Raw genomic sequence first — 20,329 nt, 5'->3', positions numbered from 1 at the left:
TGGCTTTTGCAGCACACAAGAAGTTCAAGCTCTACCAGATGGACGTCAAGAGCGCTTTTCTAAATGGCTATCTCAAGGAAGAAGTCTAGTTGAAGCAGCCTCGAGGTTTTATTCATGAGAGGTACCCTAACTATATTTACAAGCTCAAGAAATCTGTCTATGGATTGAGACAGTCCCCTCGTTGTTGGTACGAGCGTCTCAGTCAGTTTTTTGTGAACAATGGTTTCATTCGTGGTACACTTGATCCAACTCTCTTTATTTTTCATAAATGTGATAACTTTTTTTTAGTTCAAGTTTATGTTGATGATATAGTATTTGGATCTTCTAACGAATCTTTGTGTAAGTGGTTTTCTGATTGCATGCATAAGGAATTTGATATGAGTTTGATGGGTGAATTGCAGTACTTCCTAGGTTTGCAAATTAATCAGTCTAATGCAGGAATATTTATTCACCAAGGCAAGTACATTAAGGATCTTCTCAAAAGATTTGCACTTGATCATGTCACACCTAAATCAACTCCGATGAGTACTTCAGTTAAGCTTACAAAAGATGAACAGGGTACACCTGTAGATGTCACTAAATTTCGAGGTATGATTGGTTCATTGTTATATTTAACTGCATCATGACCTGACATTATGTATAGCGTATGCTTGTGTGCTCGTTTTCAATCTCAACCTAAAGAATCTCATTTAAATGTCGTTAAACGTATTTTTAAATATTTAAAAGGTACGAGTGACTTGGGATTATTTTATCCTAGTTCCTCTTCCTTTGACTTAATCGGTTTTTCAGATACTGACTATGCAGGGTCACAGGTTGGTAGAAAAAGCACAAGTGGTGCTTGTGAATTTTTAGGAGATTGTTTAGTTGCATGGCATAGCAAAAAGCAAAATTCAGTAGCTCTTTCTACAGCTGAAGGAGAATACATTGCAGCTTGAAGTTGCTGTGCTCAAATTTTGTGGATGCAATAAACATTGCAGGATTTTGGTATTTCTTATTCAAATATTCCTATTTATTTTGATAATACCTCTGCAATTACTATCTCTGAAAATCCTGTCATGCATTCTCGTACTTAGCATATTGATTTTCATCACCATTTTCTACGAGATAATGTTTCTAAAGGTAATATTGAGCTTATTTATATTTCTACTGAGAAACAGCGTGCAGATATCTTCACTAAGCCTTAAGATGAAGATAGATTTTGTTTGATGCGTCGAGAACTTGGTATGTGTTCTTTGTCTGATTAATTCTATTATCCCTTTTATGATGTTGAGGGGGAGAAATAGTTGTTTTTCATTTGGCTCTATACTTATTGTTATATCTGTTGCATAAAGATATAATCTGCATATGCTATTCTCTTGTTACTAACATCTTGAACAGAGCTTAAAGTGTTTTTGATAGGGGGAGCAATTGTTCTCTTTGTCATCATCATAAAAGGGGGAGAATGTTGATTTGCAGAATTCTGATGATGACCTAATTCAAGATGTACGTAGAGAATGCAGATTATGGGACTTAGTTGTTGTAAGTGATAGGGTTTGGTGTAATTCTATTTGACTGGGTAAACAAGTTTATCTCCAAAACAAACTCTATCTTGATAAACCTATTTGAACTATTCTAATCTCATCCTTTCTAAGGTTTATCTTTTACAACCAACTAACGGGTTGTTTTACAAAGACTTATTCAAATATTTTCAAACAAATAGATTATCCAATCTTATCTCTTCTTTGTTTTGAAAATCAAACCCGTTAGATTTGTGTGTATAAATACACATCTTGTTTTTCAGATTCAACAAGAGTGCTTATTCCACGTTCTATCTTTATTCTCTGAAAAACTCTTCTTATTTCATTCTCTTGAATATTCTATCAAAAAAAAGACGCATCTCATGTTTTCAGATTACACCTAATGATTCTATGTTCTATCTTTATAATCTGAAACACCATTATTGTGTTATATCTTTTGAATATCCAGTCAAACAAGAAGCCTAGTTTGAGTTGTAATATTTCATTGTTATCTATTGCGTGTATTCATATCAACTTTGTGCCGGGTTGTGGCAAGCTTGATTTCAAAGTATAGCAAGGTAGCTAGAAGGCTAAGGAATAGCAGTGGGCTAGGTAGTAAGGTAGCTTGGGAAAGGGTTTCTTTCAGGTGCTATATTTATAATCAAGGAAGAGATTGTAAGTTCTTTTATTAAAGTTGATATAATACATTGTCTATGCTAGTTGACATGGGGACTTGGATGTAGGCCAAAGACTAGGTGTAGGGGCCGAACCAAGTGAAAACTCTTGGTGTTCTGCATTGATTTATTTTTTTATTATTGCATTTTTATTTCAGTAATTTATTTTCTGCAGAATAATTGAGACTGTCTCATTATCTGTCTCATTCGTAAAGGGTCTGTCCCATTTACATAAGAGACTGTCCCATTGCCATATCAGTCAGATAATTGTTTATATCGTTTGGGCCTTTAAATTTCAAAGCCCAATAACCCCGAATACTAAACAACACAGCCTTTAAGAGTTGAATTCTACCTCTTGGCTGATAAATTTGCTGGTCAAGTGTTCCACATAACCACAAAGTCTGAGGATCACAGGTTGACAGTCCCTCTTAGTTAAGTTAAGCGAAACAAGAGGTAAACCCAAATAAGTAATAGGGAGAGCACCCCTGGAAAAACCCGTAAGATTAAGCGTGAACTCTTGAACATCATCTGGGACATTACAAAAGAAACACAAAGATTTGGAGTGATTAGAAAAGAGCCCTGAGCAGTTAGAGAATTTGTAAACACCCTCCATTAAAATCCGAAAAGAATCTATGTCACCTTTACAGAACAAGAGAACGTCAATTGCAAAGACCAGATGAGAGATACCTGCGTTCTTACATCTCCAATGGTACGAGGATTTCTCTACTAGCAGTGACTTCATTGATACAACGAGTCAACACCTCCATGTAAAGCACAACCAAATTAGGTGAAAGCGGGTCACCTTGACGGAGACCCGAGCAACCATTGAAGTATCCTTCTAAAGACCCATTAATTTTTACCGCGAGCATACAAGATGTAACACAACACCTAATCTTGCCAACAAATTTATCTGAAAACCACATACACTTCAGAGTATTAAAAAGAAACGACCAATTCAGCGAATCAAAAGCTTTACGAACATCTAATTTACAATCAAACCGAGGAGACCCACTATTTAAATGATAGTCTTTACAGCGAGACTGGGCTAAAAGAACATTGTCAGTTTGTCACCAATACTCCTGCCTAGGACGAAGGCAGTTTGATTAAGATAAATAAGGCAAGGCATCACCTTTTTCATACGAAGTGCTACTAGCTTTGCAATGCACTTACATAAGAAATTACAGGACAATATTGGCCTGAACTGGATCATCTTGGTTGGATTAGGAAGTTTAGGAACCAGAGCTATTGCAGTGGAGTTCACGATTCTGGGAATAAAAGTGTTTTCAAAAAAATACCAAACCGCAGCAGTAACATCATGGCCTATAGAACCCCAAGCCTTAGCAAAAAACTCAACCGTGAAGCCAACTGGCCCATGGCTTTTGCTCCTTCCCGTCTTTTTGAACATATTAAAAATCTCCGATGAACTAATAGGGGCATCCAGATCTGCAGTTTGATCCTCAGAGAGAGTTGAAATAAAGATGGCTTGGGAAATCATGAACCCTACTCGAGTTACCCAACAAGGATTTAAAATAGTTACCAGCCACATCAGAGATTACTTTGTGAGAATAAACAACTTGTACGTCCATCATCATTTTGCAAACTTAAAAGTTTGTTGGAGTTCCATTGCCCTAACAAGAGTTGTAGAAGATCTTATTGTTACGATTGCCAAATTTAAGCCAATTAATTCTAGATTTTTGATGGAACAACTTCTTTTCTTTAGCTAAAGCAGAGCTTAACTCTAAACAGATGAAATTTTCATGAACACGTTGAGCTCCAGATGGGACATCCGGTAAACTTGCTTGAAAATTGAGCAAATTATTTCTCGCTGTAGCTACCAACGGGTGCAAGTTACCCTGATCGGTATTCATTTTTTTAATAGCTAACTTGAATTTTTTTAATTTGGTTGTTAAAACAAACCACGGGTTCCTTGACACCTCCACCTACCATGCTCCACTAACAACCTTCAGAAAATTCTCATTATCCAGCAAGTGATGAAAATTTTGGAATGGTTTGAGAATGTGCTCCCTTTGACACCCCGGACTAATAGATGCAGGGCAATGATTCAATAACCCTCACTGGAGAAAAGCCGCAAGCTAGAGATCAAAAGCATCCAACCATTTATCATTAAGAAGTATCCTATCAAGTTTACGCAACACAGGGTTTTCAACGTTACCAGTTTAATGTTTGGCCACTGTATCTCAAATCAGTAACACCAAGCTGATTTACACAATTTTTAAACTCTTCAATACTAGCTGTTCGCCTTGGAATATCTCCATAAGTTTCAGTTGGATACAAAAAAGTGTTAAAATCACCCATGACATTGTTGATAGTAATTGTATTCTGGAATGAAATCAGATCATTCGGAAGGGACCTCCTGTCCGTTACCTGGTTAAATGCATACACCATCGTGATAACACAGGCAAGAAAACCATCCACAGATGACACATCATAAGTAATTAACCATCCAAAACATTCATCTATAATTTAAGTGTCAATATATTGTATATGGTAGTGGTTGTTTCTAATTTTCATGCTTCAAACTCTTTCATGAAAAAAATTATTTGGCTGAATTTCAACCAAGTGAGGCACGCCTAGAGTTAATAATCTATGAGCCACCACAATTGTGCTTATCCTCTCCAAAATTTTGTTATATTTCTCCTTATACACTTTCTGAGACTCCGGAGTTCCAGTGTCGCCTCAATCTCCACTATAGCTTCAGCTATGCATAGCTTCTATTCCCCAGACATGTGAGTTCCCCTCTCACCTACACTTATATCATACCCCTGCTGCCCTGCAATAGTAAATCATACTTTCCAACGATAAATTATACAAGTGGACTTGGTGTTACGGTTTGTACAGTGCATAATGTGCGGATATATAAAAAATAAAGTGTTGATACTCAACACCCAAGTAGGCTTACACAAAGCTGATCGGGATATGATCAAGTGCTTGATAGTCTATATACCACCTGCTTCAGAGCACTATTAAACTTTTGAACAATGTCCAATCCAGTTGCAGCTACAACTTCAGACTCGGCAGCATTTCCTTCCTTCCCACGGGCAATGTTGGCTCGGATTGAATCAGTAAACAAGACAAGCTCCGAGCTCACTCGACTTATCGACTGCCTTAAATATTGTAACTTAAGTTTTGAACCTTCAATCATGATGTTATGCCGGGATCGTAAGATTTCACCAAGGTTCCAAACTAACCTACTTTGTTCATTTTTTCTCAAAATTATCTACTTTTTTCAACTCTTCCCAAACTAACCTAGTTTTTATATTTTCTAACATTTAGTTATAATTATAAATTATACAATATTATTAATTTTTATATATATATGCTGAATTAATTTTTTAATATAACATTTTTAATAATAATTAAAATATTAAAATACAGTAATTCATTAATACTTAGTTAAATATAATGCATATTATAATTTTTTTTCTATTTTATTTCACATATTTCTTGTTTGAGAAATTAAACAAAAGGACAACTATCTACAAGTATCATGTGAGTTATAAGAATTCAAACACGGAATATGGATATATTGTGAACTTGATGATTTCATTAACCAAACACCTTAGTAGATTTTACTTAGTGAAAAATGTAGCACTCGACGGATAAGGAATATAGTCCCGACGGATGACTCAATATAGTCCCGACGAATGATGATCAATTATCAATCGAGTGAGTAGCTTATGTAATAATGAGTCTGTAGCACATTTCTGCATACACCTTGTTTAGATTTTGTAGTAGCACTAAAGTCATGTTGACTTTAATTAGATATGCAGAATATGTTGATTAATTATACATAGATGATGTCTTGTAATTTTGTATAAATGAAATGAAGTCAAGTGCCAGATTGCTACCTGACGAAACAACAATGCCACTTGACGGATGATCAACTAGGCAACCCGACGGATGATCATGTACCCGATGGATAATCAATTCAAACATCAGTTGACAGTGACAAAACAGTCACATGCGTCGAGTGTATGAAAAAGGAACGTGGAAGCCTATTCAACTGGGTTTTAGAGAACAAAGAAACATTGTCATTTTCATGCTATTATGAAGATATTCAAAGATGCTAGAATAGAGTAATGAAGCAGCATAGTATTAGAATTGATAGGTTTTGTTTTATTAACTTGTCTTATTACTCTGTAATCTTGGTCATATATAAACCAAGAAGTAGCAAATAGAACAACAAGAACACTAAGCAAGAAATTCTGAGAGAAACATTTGTAAGCTGTATTTTTAGCATTTCTCTGCAAACTTAGTTGTTCATATTTGTAAGCAGCTGTGAGCAAATCTTGCTACACAGAGTTCTCTTGATATAATATATATCTCTGGTGGATACATTCAAATCCACCAGAAAATTTTTAAAGACTTGTATTTTTAATTACTTGTGTTTTGATTCATTCCAAGTTATTATTTCGCACTTTGCAAATCAATTCACACAGATATATATTTTAAGTTAGAACACTTTTAAACCAAGAAAAAGTTTCATTTTATTCAACCCCACTTCTGTAATTCTTGTTACATTGTTAGGGACTAACAATTGGTATCAGAGCAATCTCTTGATAAACAAAAAGTTTAAAGATCACAACAAAACAGCAAGATGAACAAGAAGGATGTTGGAGTCAAGATTTCTTTTCTGGACAAAGATAATTACCATCACTGGAAGGTAAAGATGCATCTTCATTTACTTTCTCAAGATGAGGCCTATGTAGATTGCATAGAAAGAGGCCCTCATGTACCAATGAGAGCTGCAACTGGAAATGAGCCATATGTCCCCAAGCCAAGGCATGAATGGTCTGATCCTGATATTATACAAGTCAGGAAAGATAAGAAGGCTATGAATATCCTGTTCAATGGAGTTGATGGTGACATGTTTGACAACATCATCAATTGCAAAACTGTCAAGGAAGTTTGGGATACAATACAGATTATCTGTGATGGCACTGAACAAGTTAGAGAAAATAAGATGCAGCTATTAATTCAGCAATATGAGCAATTTCTTAGTGAAGATAGTGAGTCTCTCACCGACATTTTTAGTAGATTTCAAAAACTACTAAATGCTCTGAAATTGCATGGAAGGGTCTATCAGAAAAAAGACTCCAATCTTAAGTTCCTTAGATCTCTTCCAAAGGAATGGAAACCTATGACAGTCTCATTGAGAAACTCTCAAGATTACAAGGAGTTCACTTTGGAGAGACTATATGGCATCCTGAAAACTTATGAGCTTGAAATAGAGCAAGATGAGAGGATGGAGAGAGGAAAGAAGAAAGGAGGATCCATTGCACTAGTTGCTGAGTTAGAAAAAGAGAAGGAGATAAAGATGGAGGCTATTGAATCAACTTCAAAGGTCTGTAAAAATAAGGGCAAGGGGATGGTAGCAGAAAATGAAGATTCTTTGAGCCAATATGACATGGAAGTGATTGATAAATATCTAGCATTTCTTTCCAGAAGATTTGTCAAACTCAAGTTCAAGAAGAACTTTGGAGCAGCCAAACCAAATAGAAACATGATGGATAAATCAAAATTCAAATGTTTCAAATGTGGCTTAGCAGGGCACTTTTCCAGTGAGTGTAGAAAGTCAAATTCCAGCAAAAAGAAGTTTGAGCATGTGGCTTATAAACAGAACTACTTTGAATTGCTCAAACAAACGGAAAGGGATTTCATTACACAAGAAAATGACTGGGCAGCAGATGGTGTGGATGAGGATGAGGATGTCAGCTATGTCAATCTAGCCCTAATGGCCAAGTCTGATGAAATAGAGACAAGTTCTTCAAGTAATCAGGTAATCACCACTAACCTTGCACATTTATCTAAAACTGAGTGTAATGATACAATAAATGACATGTCTACAGAATTATATCATTTGCGTGTTACACTTAAGTCTCTTACTAAGGAAAATGCTAAAATCAAAGAAAATAATTTGTTTTTAAGTGAGAGGAATAATGTGCTAGAGTCTCAGTTCATTGAATTTAAAAAATTGAGAACTTAGTGTAAAATTGCTAAGGATGAATTAACTGAGTCCTTGAAGAAAGAAGAGATCTTGAAGAAGCAGCTTGAACGAGAACATGAGGTGATTAAGGCATGGAAAACATCTAGAGATGTTCACGCCCAAATCACCAAAGTTCAAGCTATTGAGTCCTTTTGTGATGCAGCCTGGAAGAAGAATAAGGAGAAGCTGGAATCCAATTTGGTTGAAGGATTGCTAACAGATGTAGACTGGACGGATGATGAGGGTCATCCGTTGGATAACAAAAAGGGTTATCCGTCGAGTGATATAAATCCTCAACCGTTGACTGTGAGCAAACCTGTGAGTAAAGCCAAACTTACCAAGTTAAATGAGAAATATGGATCAGTTTCCAAGAATTTTATTTCAGGAGAATCCAGTCAAGTGAAGAAGGAGAAAAAGGCTAAGTTGGTCATATGACTGTCAAGCAATTGAGTGACAGACCGGAAAAGATTGAGATTAAAACAGAGGGTAAAAGGAAAAATAATAGAAATGGTAAAGAAGGAATTAATAAGCATAATAACTACACACCTGATAAATATGCTCCTAGAAAAATCTGTGTCAAGTATGGTAGTGTAAATCATTTGTCTGTTAATTTCAAAACTGGCATGCCTACTTCCATATCTGTGCCACCTCATTTTCCCAACATGAATGTCATGCCTTCTATACCTATGAATGTTATGTCTACACAGAATATGAATGCACAGTTTGCTAATATGCCATTTGCACCTAATCCTTATTATGCTGCATTTAGCATGCCTTACTGGAATAACATGTTCACTAGTAGTATGTCATTCCCTGTTAATCAAAATATGCATGATAATTCTGTTGTAATGAATGGTTTCAAAGGTCCAACTCAAATGACTAATGATGAATCTGATATCCTCAAGTCAAATGAGGTAAAGCCTAAGAAACAGAAAAAGAAAGCTAACAAGGCAGGACCCAAGGAAACTTGGGTACCAAAATCAACTTGATTTGATTTTGATGTGTGTAGGAAAACATAAAGAATCTATGGTACTTGGATAGTGGTTGTTCAAGACACATGACTGGTGATTCTACCCTGCTCACATAGTTCAAGGAGAGAGCTGGCCCAAGTATTACTTTTGGAGATGACAGCAAGGGTTATACTGTGGGATATGGCTTGATTTCAAAAGATAATGTCATCATTGATGAGGTTGCCTTGGTGGATTTTCTCAAGCACAATTTGTTGAGTATCAGCCAGCTTTGTGATAAAGGCAACTCAGTAACCTTCAGCTCAGAAGCCTGTGTTGTGACTAACAAGAGGAGCAACAAAGTGGTTCTTACTGGTGTGAGAAAAGGAAATGTGTACCTAGTTGAATTCAACTCATCAAATGCATAATCTGTTACTTGTCTTCTCAGCAAAGCAAGTCAAGATGAATGTTGATTTTGGCACAAGAAGCTATCCCATCTAAACTTCAAGACCATGAATGAACTAGTAAAGAAAGAACTGGTTAGAGGCATTCCTCAAGTGGAGTTATCTAAGGATGGACTGTGTGATGCTTGCCAGAAGGAAAAGCAAATTAAAGAATCATTCAGAAAGAAGCTTGATTCAATAATTGAATAACCTTTGCAACTGCTACACATGGATTTGTTTGGACCAATCAATGTGTTGTCCATCTCAAGGAAAAGATTTTTCCTAGTAATTGTAGATGATTTCTCAAAGTTCTCTTGGACATATTTCCTAAAGTCTAAAGATGAGGCTAGTGAAATCATCATCAATCACATAAGGCAAGTCAATAATCATCCTGATTTTAAAGTTAGAAGAATCAGGAGTGACAATGGAACTGAGTTCAAGAATTCTGTCATGAGAGCATTTTGTGAAGAAAATGGGACTTTGCATGAGTTTTCAGCAGCAAGAACTCCACAACAAAATGGAGTAGTAGAAAGGAAGAACGGATCACTTATTGAAGCTACCAGGACAATGCTTGAAGAATCTAAATTACCAACATATTTATGGGCTGAAGCTGTAAATACTGCATGCTACACTCAAAAAATTTCTCTGATTAATCAAGAAAAATGCATGACTCCCTATCAATTGTTCAAGAACAAGAAGCCAACTCTAAATTTTCTTCATGTCTTTGGCTGCAAATATTATAACTTGAGAAATCAAACTAATCAGAATGGGAAGTTTGATGTTAAAGCAGATGAAGGAATTTTTGTTGGATATGTGGTTGGTAAAGCATATAGAGTCTACAATCTAAGAACCAACATTGTTGTGGAATCAATACATGTTGTGTTTGATGATATAAAGATTGAAGGACTGCAAGATGGAGATTACCATGAGAGCCTCAAATTTGATAATGTGGAGATGGTTAGTGATGACAGTGATGATGAAAGTGATCAAGAAACAGTATCAAAGGATAATGCAGAAAAATCTACTACCAATGAAGCATAAAATTCAACATCTGTCGAGTTGCATAATGCTTCATTCGTCGGGAGACAATCTGCCTTATCCGTCGGGAGACAACCAGCCTCATCCGTCGATACTCAAAATTCACCATCCGTCGGGTCATCAAAAGAAGCTAGGAGTCAAAATAGATCACTTACAGAAAGCTCCTCTTTCTCAAATCAAAGATCCATTAACTCGGGGGAATTTCTAATAATCAAAACTTAATCATACATCAAGAAAACAATGAGGCCTCTTCATCTAGAGCTAATCTACCTCAACAAAGAAAATGGACAAAAGATCACCCATTTGAGCTCATCATTGGTGATATATCTTCTAGAGTTCAAACAAGAAGAGCAACCCAAGAAGAATGTCTATATAGCAGCTTTCTAAGGAAGAACCAAAGAAGGTAGAAGAAGCTTTGTTGGATCCTGATTGGATTTTAGCTATGCAGGAGGAGCTAAACCAATTTGAGAGGAATAAGGTATGGAAGCTGGTGCCCAAGCCTAAAGGAAAGAATCCAATTGACACCAAATGGGTATTCAAAACCAGATGGATGAAAATGACATAGTAGTCAGGAACAAAGCTAGATTGGTTGCTAAGGGCTATTGTCAACAAGAAGGAATAGATTTTGATGAAACATTTGCTCCTATTGCAAGACTTGAAGCCATCATAATCTTCTTAGCATATGCAGCCCATGCCAATTTTAAAGTCTATCAAATGGATGTCAAAAGTGCCTTTCTGAATGGAGATTTGGAGGAGGAAGTCTATGTGAGTCAGCCTCCTGGTTTTGAAGATCCAAATTTTCCAGAATATGTTTACTATCTTTTGAAAGCACTTTATGAACTGAAGCAAGCACCTAGAGCCTGGTATGACACTTTGTCAAAGTTTCTTTTAGAGAATCACTTCACTAGAGGTACTGTAGACAAAACTCTTTTCTTTAGAAATGTTAATGGCTCTAGTATACTTGCTCAAATTTATGTAGATGACATTATTTTTGGTTCTACAGATGAAAAACTTTGCAAAAAATTTGCCAAATTGATACAAAGTAAGTATGAAATGAGTATGATGGGAGAACTAACTTACTTTCTTGGTTTGCAAGTTAAGCAAGTTAGTGATGGAATATTCATTAGTCAAACTAAATACATTTATGATCTTTTAAAGAAGTTTGATCTAATGGATTGCACATCTGCAAAAACTCCCATGGCCACTACAACTAAGCTTGAATTAAACACTACTGAAAAGTCTGTGGATATTTCAAGTTATAGGGGCATGGTTGGCTCACTTCTGTACTTAACAGCTAGTAGGCCAGATATAATATTTGCTACATGTTTGTGTGCTAGATTTCAAGCTGACCCTAGAGAATCTCACTTAGTAGCTATTAAGAGAATTTTCAGATATCTCAAGGGAACACCAAAACTTGGCATTTGGTACCCTAGAGATTCTGGTTTTGATCTAACTGTTTATTCAGATGCAGATTATGCAGGTTGTAGAATTGATAGAAAAAGTACAACAGGAACCTATCAATTTCTAGGAAACAAGCTTGTGTCCTGGTTCAGTAAAAAGCAAAATTAAGTTTCTACAGCTGAAGCTGAATATATTGTTGCTGGCAGTTGCTGTGCACATATTTTGTGGATGAAAAACCAATTGTTAGACTATGGTCTGCAAGTGGAAAGAATTCCCATTTTTTGTGATAACACAAGTACAATTGCCATCACTGAAAATCCAGTACAGCATTCAAGAACAAAGCACATAAACATCAAGTACCACTTCATAAGGGAATATGTAATGAATGGTACTGTGGAACTATATTTTGTTCCAAGTGAAAAGCAGCTTTCAGATATATTTACCAAGCCACTGGATGAATCCACCTTTTCAAGGTTGGTAAGTGAGTTAGGTATGCTAAATTACTCTAAAATCTTTTCAGATAATTTTCAAGTTGTAATGAAGCCAGAAATTTAATTGGTTTTACAGTCTTGGATGAAATTTTGGCTAAGTCAAAATTTACATCTCGACGGATGATCATTATCCATCGAATTTGATCATTCGTCGGTATATGTTTTATTAATAAAATCAATTACTTTTCAGGAATATTTTATGACTCGACGGATAACTGATTTATCCCCATCCGTCGAATTATCTGAATCTTAGCCGTTAATTCCCTGAACTTTATCCATTGAGTATACTTACAGTTTATAAGTATAACACGACGGATAATTGAAGGAATTTTTATAATTTATTTTTAAACGGCTATTTTGGGCAATTCTTATTGGTCACTTTATTTTACTTTATTATTTTCGACATTTATTTTTGAGATAGTATAAAAGCTTAATTCATTTCCATTACTTTTCTTTTATCATTCTCAAATCATCTGCTCTAAATTCTCTCTTTCTCAAAAGCAATTATCATCTCTATCTCTGTAATTTCCACTCTCTAACAATGGCACCAGTCTTCAAGATCATGTCACAAACTGGATTCATCTATGAGAAGAACAACTTCACGGCTCTAGTAAACAAGGGGATTCAACAGTCTGGTGACTACCACAAAATGATGGATTTTGTGAAGAACTACAAACTCAACTATGCCATGCTAGAATCACCCACCATCTTCTGTGAGGTTGTTGAGGAAATGTGGTCAACTGCTGTGTACAACTCAACTGATAAGACCATCACACTCACTATTAAAGGTAAAGAATTCTGTATTAACAGTGATGTTGTTAAAGCATGTTTCAAAATTCCTGATAATACTGTAACTTCACCACACACGGACACTGACATTGTTAATATGCTTAACTCCATGAACTATGCACTCTCTACTTCTAAGTTAAGTAAAATTAGGAGATTGGGTCTTAGGAAAGAATGGAGTTATCTATGTGATGTAGTTACTAAGGTATTCTCTGGTAAAATCAGTAATTTTGATTCTGTCAATATCTCTATGCTTAACATGCTTTACATGCTAGTTACTGATAAGTACTTTAACTTTAGTGATCTTGTTTTGTTTGAGTTGGGATTTAAGTTAGGAGAGTTAAATAAGAGGGGTAAAAATATTTACTATGCTAGATTTTTCATGATGTTAGCTAACCACCTCTCTGGGGGAATTGTGTTTGAGAACCCAACCAACAAACTAGATTGTTGGGTTCAAGAGAGAAGAATTATTGCATATTTGAACAGAGCAAACCATCATAAAGAGGTGCCACTATTCTATTTCCCCGTAATGGAAGCACCTCAGGTAAGTGAGGTAAGTTCATCTGTCTCTACTATTCCAATCTCACAAATTTCTTTGCAATCTAGTGTAGCTATGGCAACTGTGTCAATGACCCAACAGTTGCCTACCCAAGCTACCAAATCCAAAATTTCTAAATCCAAGTCAAAGAAAGCCCCCTCTGGTATCTCTCAAAAGATGTCAGTTGCAAAATCCACCAAATCTAAAGAGGGAAGTGTGAAGGTGGGTAAGGTAGGTGAGGGACAGGGTGAACATCAAAGAAACCCTAAGGATAAGGTTGGAGAGGTGAGTGTTTCCCAGCCTAGCCACACTGCAGTTTCCCAACAGACTGCAATGCTTAATAAGGAAATTAGCTCATTTCTAGTTGCATCCTCCCAAAAGGATGTGACTATTGAACAAAGCTCTCAGCCAATAGCACAGGCCAAAAGGATAAGGGACACAAGCTCACCCCAAACCTATACAAGAAAGAAGAAACAAAAAACCCTTGGGGATGCACAGGGTTCACACACTGTGCAAACTAGTTCTCAAGACACAGTCACTGCACCTTCTCAAAGTCAATTTAATGTGGCTCCAATAAATGTGGAGTCACAGCCAAAATCATTAGTTATGGAAGCACCCCAAACACCAAATTCTCCCACAAACTCTCTGGATGTGGATAATATCAACACATCAATTCCTGATTCCCCTTCTTTAACTCTGTTGGGGAAGCCAAAATCTAGTGCAAGTGAGCATCATCTTTTGGATGATTTGTTGGCTCACTTGCCAATTCTTTCAAGAACCATTGAGACATCTGTGCCAAAATTTTCATCAATCTGCACAGAGTCCACAATAGTTTCCACTCCAAACTCATTTATTCCTACTCTCTCGATGGATATTGTTCATCCATCGAGTAGTGATTGTATCCCGATGGATAAGCTTAACAACAGTTATCCGTCGGATAGTCAAACTGCTAACCCGACGAATATCCCTTATTTGTCGAGTGTCTCTGCACAGCTTCCAACCTCATCAATTATCTCAAGTGCAGAAGACTTAGTGGTAGTACAATCACTCCTAGGATTGAGGGAAGGAAGTGAACTGAGTGAGAGTCTGGGTTGCTCCCAGGAAAAAGGAGAGTGAAAATATGTAATCTAGTTCTTCAGGATTGGCAAAAGAGAGTGTGTGGAGTCCCACCTTAGATGGTGAAGGTGAGGGTGTGAGGGTGGGGAGCCAAGGTGAGACCTTGATGCAACAAAAGAGAGAAAATGAGAGAAAAGCAAGTACTGAAGATATAAGGATGGATGTTATTGTAAGTGTGTTAATGAATATCCAGGATGCAGACAGGGAGGGACTATCTCAGCAACCTCAAGCTGTTATAGAATCCACCTCCCTTGATGATGAGACATTTACTCACCCTGTTCCAGCATATCAACTTCTAGCTGAACAGGGCAATGACAATACAGAAAGGATGCTTAACTTGGTACACACCACACAGTCAATGCTAAGGGCTAAGGATGCCATCACAGCTTTTCCCTCTACAACTGGTGATGTTGATTATGAGACTGGTGGTTCAGAAGATTTCTTTAGAGGTGAAGGTGAAGATAATGAAGAAGAGCCATTGGACATAGGGGGAGAAGTAGGTTCTAGTTCAAGATCAGGCATGCCATCTTGGGCATTTTCAAAACACTGTGATGAACACTACTTCAAGACAACCCTAATTCAACTCATAAATCAGACAAATTCTGCTCTTCAAACCACCACAAATGCCAACACCAAAAAGCTCCTTCAAGCACATCTTGCTTCTCTACAACTACAACAAATTCAAGGTTTTCAACATGCTCGAGAAGTCAACACTATCAAAGGTGATATTGATGAGATGAAAAAGGCCATTTCTGACAAGATGGACTTTAAACTTCCAGAAGCTACAATGCTTGACATCAAGAGACAACTCAGGAAAAATTCTGATCTTACCTCAAAGTAGATGCCTTAGATACAATAATGTCAGCAATGGAAGCATCTCTAACAGCAATTCATCTACACCAAGCACAACAGACAGACTTGCTTCAGAAACTTGTGGCTGCACAAACCTCCTCTACTCAACTTGCTGATAAAAAGGGGGAGAAAGAGAATTCTAGGAGTGAGGGGGAGAAAAAAGTGCTCAATATTGAAGTTAGAAAAGTAATTGTGCCTTCAATTACTTTCACCAAGCCACCAGCCAAAGATAGCATTGATTTGATAAATGAAGCAACAACCAATCTAAGAGCAGCTGAAAAGGAGCAGTTGATTTCAATCAACTGGGAGAAAATTGATGAGGACATTTGTGATAACCCAAATTTTTGGTATAATTAAAACCTTAATGAATAGTGATTCTACGGATGCATGTAAGGACTTATATCTCACCCTATATAAGTGTTGGAGTTTTGAAGTTCCGAGGACGTAAGTTTTCGTACTAAGAAAATAAGTGAATGCAAAAGCCGTCAGAATTCGAAAATTTTACCTTTTACTAATTGTTTTGGAAATTATGAGATATAAATGAATACGAGAAATATAATATACCAAGGGAATTATAAGGATTAGAATTTCATAATAATAATTTAATCCAAGTATTAATAATAAGGAAGGAATGCATTAGTAAGGAATGCACTACGAATCATTTTCGGAAATAATCGAATTTACTTAAGGAAATCATACGAAAGGCGTAAGTTGGCACATGAAAAGTTATTATCCATGCACACCATGCAACTATGAAGATTAGAAGCTAACTAAGACAATTAGAAAGCCAAATGGTTGGTTAGTAGCAAACTAAAATAGTGTTATGAATAGTGTAATAGCATAGTACATGGAATAGTGTGTGAATAGTTGGAAGTATGGCCACACTTTGACAACTTTTACAAGACAAAGACCTTAAAGCCTTCTACAACTGATCAATACACGTTCATATATTCATATACATCAGTTATATCACACAAAAGTAGAGAACAAGATAGCAAAACACACATTCTTCTTCATTTCTTCAAAACTACCCAGCATGAACACCAAGGAAAGAAAAATTCAAATATCACGATTTACTCATCTAAAAATCACCAAATTTGGAACAAAAGTTCTTCAATATATGTATGAGGTACGTTTAAAATTTCATGGCCATCCGATTAGTATAACATATCCAAATCCTTGCTCAAATATGAAGGTGAATAGTAACTCTGAATTTTTTTAAATTGTTTTCTTGATTTCTCTTGCAAGTTTAAGGATGATAAGCATAGATCAGGGGTCTCATAAGGCTTAAAAGCTCTTGTTAGTATGTTTAAGGATTCAAAGAAAGTATAACCACTCTCCACCCTTTGTATTTCTTTGAGTTTTAAGCATAGTTAGAAGATATGTTCAAGAATGACATGATCCTTAGAGAATGGAGTTTGGATTGTTAAATCTTGATGATGGATTGTTGTGGTTGATTTTTGTTGGTTAAATCTTGAAGTATATGGACTGATGAGGTTATAAATATGTTGAGTTTTTGATTTTGTTGTTGGTTTAAGTGGTTAAATGATTTAAAATCGGGAAACGCTTAGTATAGAGCCGTTATAATATCTGTTTGTAATAAGGTTATATTTAGAGCTATGTTCCGAAATAAAAAACTCATATTTTCCCAAACCACTGTCCATGAATGTAAAGATATGGTTTTCTAGTTTGTAAGAATGTATGGTTCGCCTTGATACGATTTACGGTTGTGAGAAACGAGCGTTTTCGTGACGGTGACTCAAGAAGCGATTCTGCAGAAATGTTTTCCCTTAAAATCTACACTTAAACCCTTTTGAAAATGATTCGAGCTATGCAATTTTTATAATAAGTAAAATGGACAGGAAGGAAGACTCTCCAAAAGATTTTGAGCAAAAATGTTAATTTTTCTGTTTTATATAAATGTTGGAACCAAAGTTGCGCGAAGGCACTTTGCCTCGCATAGCCATTGCATAGCTACTGCCTTGTTCTGTTAATACGGGAAAACGAGACTTCTAACCAGAGCCAAGTTCTTTCTTATTTGCAAATTAGAAGTTCTTTAGATCATTCATTCAAAAAAAAGGTGTGTTATTTGAGTTAACTGTTAAGGAGATAGAGGCGTTTTAGTGAAACTAGCGCAAATAGTACAACTCCGTAGTTGACTTGGATTCTAAAATGTGTTTCACCTATTTAAACTTGAAATTTCTAAATTTAAATATTTTTTATAAATATTAAAAATACTCAAGAAGCTCCTTGAGGTGGTTTCGTATTTAATTACGAATTTTCTGATTTACTAAAAATGGTGAAGCGCAAGTCGCGTAATAGTAATTCAGTGAAAAGTCAACTATGGAAGTACTACTTTGACCGCCCATTTTGGCCAAGTTAATAATATAATTTGGAGATGATCAAAACACGAGAGTTGTTAAGGATTGTAAGAAAAACACATAGGTGTTTCGAACGAGATTTTAAATGGACAGTAACGAGGTGTGAGATATCGTAAGTTAAATGAACCCGAGAGAGTGAAGATCGGGTAGAGTGAGTCTACTTAGAATAAGTCGATCACTGGTTAACCCGACTAACTGAGGTTATATTATGTCTTGGTAGAGGTTCCAGGACCGAGAGGGATACATCAAGGTAGAGCTTGGACATCAGGCAAGTTTTCGAAATCTTATCTTATGATATTCATGCTTTAATTACTGTTGTGATTATGATGCCATGCTTTACAGTTTTAAATAAACGAATAATATATTGTTAGGTCACACACACTATAGAGGGGGTGAATACAGTGTAAAGTACAATCAAATCGAACTTTAATATCACAAGTAACAGAAAACAAACTTTATTGAAACAATAAACTCTGTTACAGTATGGAACTGTTACCTCTCAGTGATGAACAAATATCACGAGAGCTGCTAGGGTTACAATGAATAATCTTCTCGAATATGATAACACTTTTAGTGTAAACCCTATGTCTGTGTTTATATACTACACAGTTACAAGATAATCGCTAATTGATATGGAATATAATTCTGCTTCCTAAAATATATCAATCAGATATCTTTTCTTCCAAGTATTCCATTCTTCATAGAATTTCTTCTTCATGCATATCTCTTCTTATGTTTATCTCGATCTTCTTTTCTTTAATCAGCTACTGTCCTTATCTGAGCGTCCTTCAGCACTTAAGTTCTGATATCCATCTTCTGATGATTATCTCCTGATAATATAAGTATTGATATCCTTAAGTCTTGACTTCCAGTAGGTACTGATTTATCCTGTTTAAGTAATATCTGAAAACTAAACATAAATCATATTAGCCATGACATTATCAAATATATCTAACAATCTCCCCCAACTTGTAAATTAGCATAATATACAAGTTTAACAGATATTTGATGATGTCAAAAATATTAAGTACAAATGCATGAGAATTAGACTAGATAACTACAACTTACAGTCCTTAAAGCTTTACCAACATTTAACTTCTGATAACAGCTTCAGTCTGTACAAATATCAGAATTTAAGCAGTTGTAGATCTTGACTTGGCTTCATCTTCTGATCTCTCTAATGTCAGGAGTTGTTCTGAGATAGTTCTTCAACAAACATTTCTCAGCATATCTAAGTTCATCAATTATCCTCCTTTTAGCATCTTTAAGCTCTGCAGTATCTTCACCAATTTGAAAGATTGCAGCCCTGAGATCATTAATCTTAGCTTTTCTTATATCCTGATCCAGTCTGATCAAATATGCTTTATCAGAGTCAAGATTGAATTCCACAGCCCTGTAACCTAGAAAGGTAGTTATAATCTTAGCAGTGTTGGGCTTCATTTCAACTATATCACCCTTGTGATCTCTGTACTTTGGAAGATATGTGTTGTCAAACTTAACAGAATAAAGCCTTTTCTGTCCCTGAATCTGATCCTTCAAATAGTTTGCAGCACTTTCCGTTAATCTGTCATTCACTTGAAGTAAGAATAGTACATGCTCCAGTTCTTCAAAATACTTCAATGGAATGGCATTTTGCCTTATATGATAAACCCTACCATCTGTCATGAAGTACAACAAGATGTGTTCTTTCAAGTAGGTATGGTAAACCATTTGTACAATTTTCAGTTGATTCAATCTCTCAGGAGTTGCTCCAATACCTGGTTCACTCAAGGAAGTTGGATCATTGGTAGTGTTCTGTATTCTTCTTTCATTAGCACTTCCCAATCCAGTTTTATCTCTTGCTTCCTTTCCTGTAACTACTCTTGCTTCAAAACCACTTACAGCAGTCTTCAAAGGTTGAGTCTGTTTTGCTTTAGTGAATCCTGGTAGGAGTGTCTTTGGTCTATCTTCTGATATCAAGTTAACTTGAGCCATGTTAGAGGTTACTTGCTTCTTCAAAATATCAGAACTTACAGTCTCTTGACTCTGAACAACTTGGGCTATGTCAGAGGTTGTTTTAGAAACTTTTCTTGAAGTCAGAGCAAGATCATCCTTTTCATCAGTGATTTCTTCATTCTCAGGAGGCACATAAACCTTGATAGGTTCACCAACCTTTTCTT

The 20,329-nt window shown here is 36.0% G+C and overlaps 1 protein-coding gene across 1 annotated transcript; it reads right to left on the bottom strand.

The window, feature by feature from the left end:
* Positions 1–2,865: 2,865 nt before the first annotated feature.
* On the bottom strand, positions 2,866–4,038 carry LOC141686094 (uncharacterized). Its single transcript, XM_074491152.1, has 3 exons — positions 3,831–4,038; positions 3,353–3,670; positions 2,866–3,080 (listed from the first exon to the last, which is right to left on the bottom strand). The coding sequence occupies exons 1-3, from the start codon at positions 4,036–4,038 to the stop codon at positions 2,866–2,868; spliced, it is 741 nt and encodes a 246-aa protein (XP_074347253.1).
* Positions 4,039–20,329: the final 16,291 nt, after the last annotated feature.

This window comes from Apium graveolens, chromosome 9 (genome assembly GCF_009905375.1).
Source record: "Apium graveolens cultivar Ventura chromosome 9, ASM990537v1, whole genome shotgun sequence".
Taxonomy (NCBI): Eukaryota; Viridiplantae; Streptophyta; class Magnoliopsida; order Apiales; family Apiaceae; genus Apium; species Apium graveolens.
This window is presented reverse-complemented; position numbering and strand designations above follow the sequence as displayed.

Coding starts and splice junctions, on each gene's coding strand:
- LOC141686094 (XM_074491152.1), bottom strand. CDS start 4,038: ATGAATACCGATCAGGGTAACTTGCACCCGTTGGTAGCTACAGCGAGA. Junction 3,671..3,830: donor TTGGCTTAAATTTGGCAATC/GTAACAATAAGA, acceptor TAACTCGAGTAG/GGTTCATGATTTCCCAAGCC. Junction 3,081..3,352: donor GTTCAGGCCAATATTGTCCT/GTAATTTCTTAT, acceptor TGTGGTTTTCAG/ATAAATTTGTTGGCAAGATT.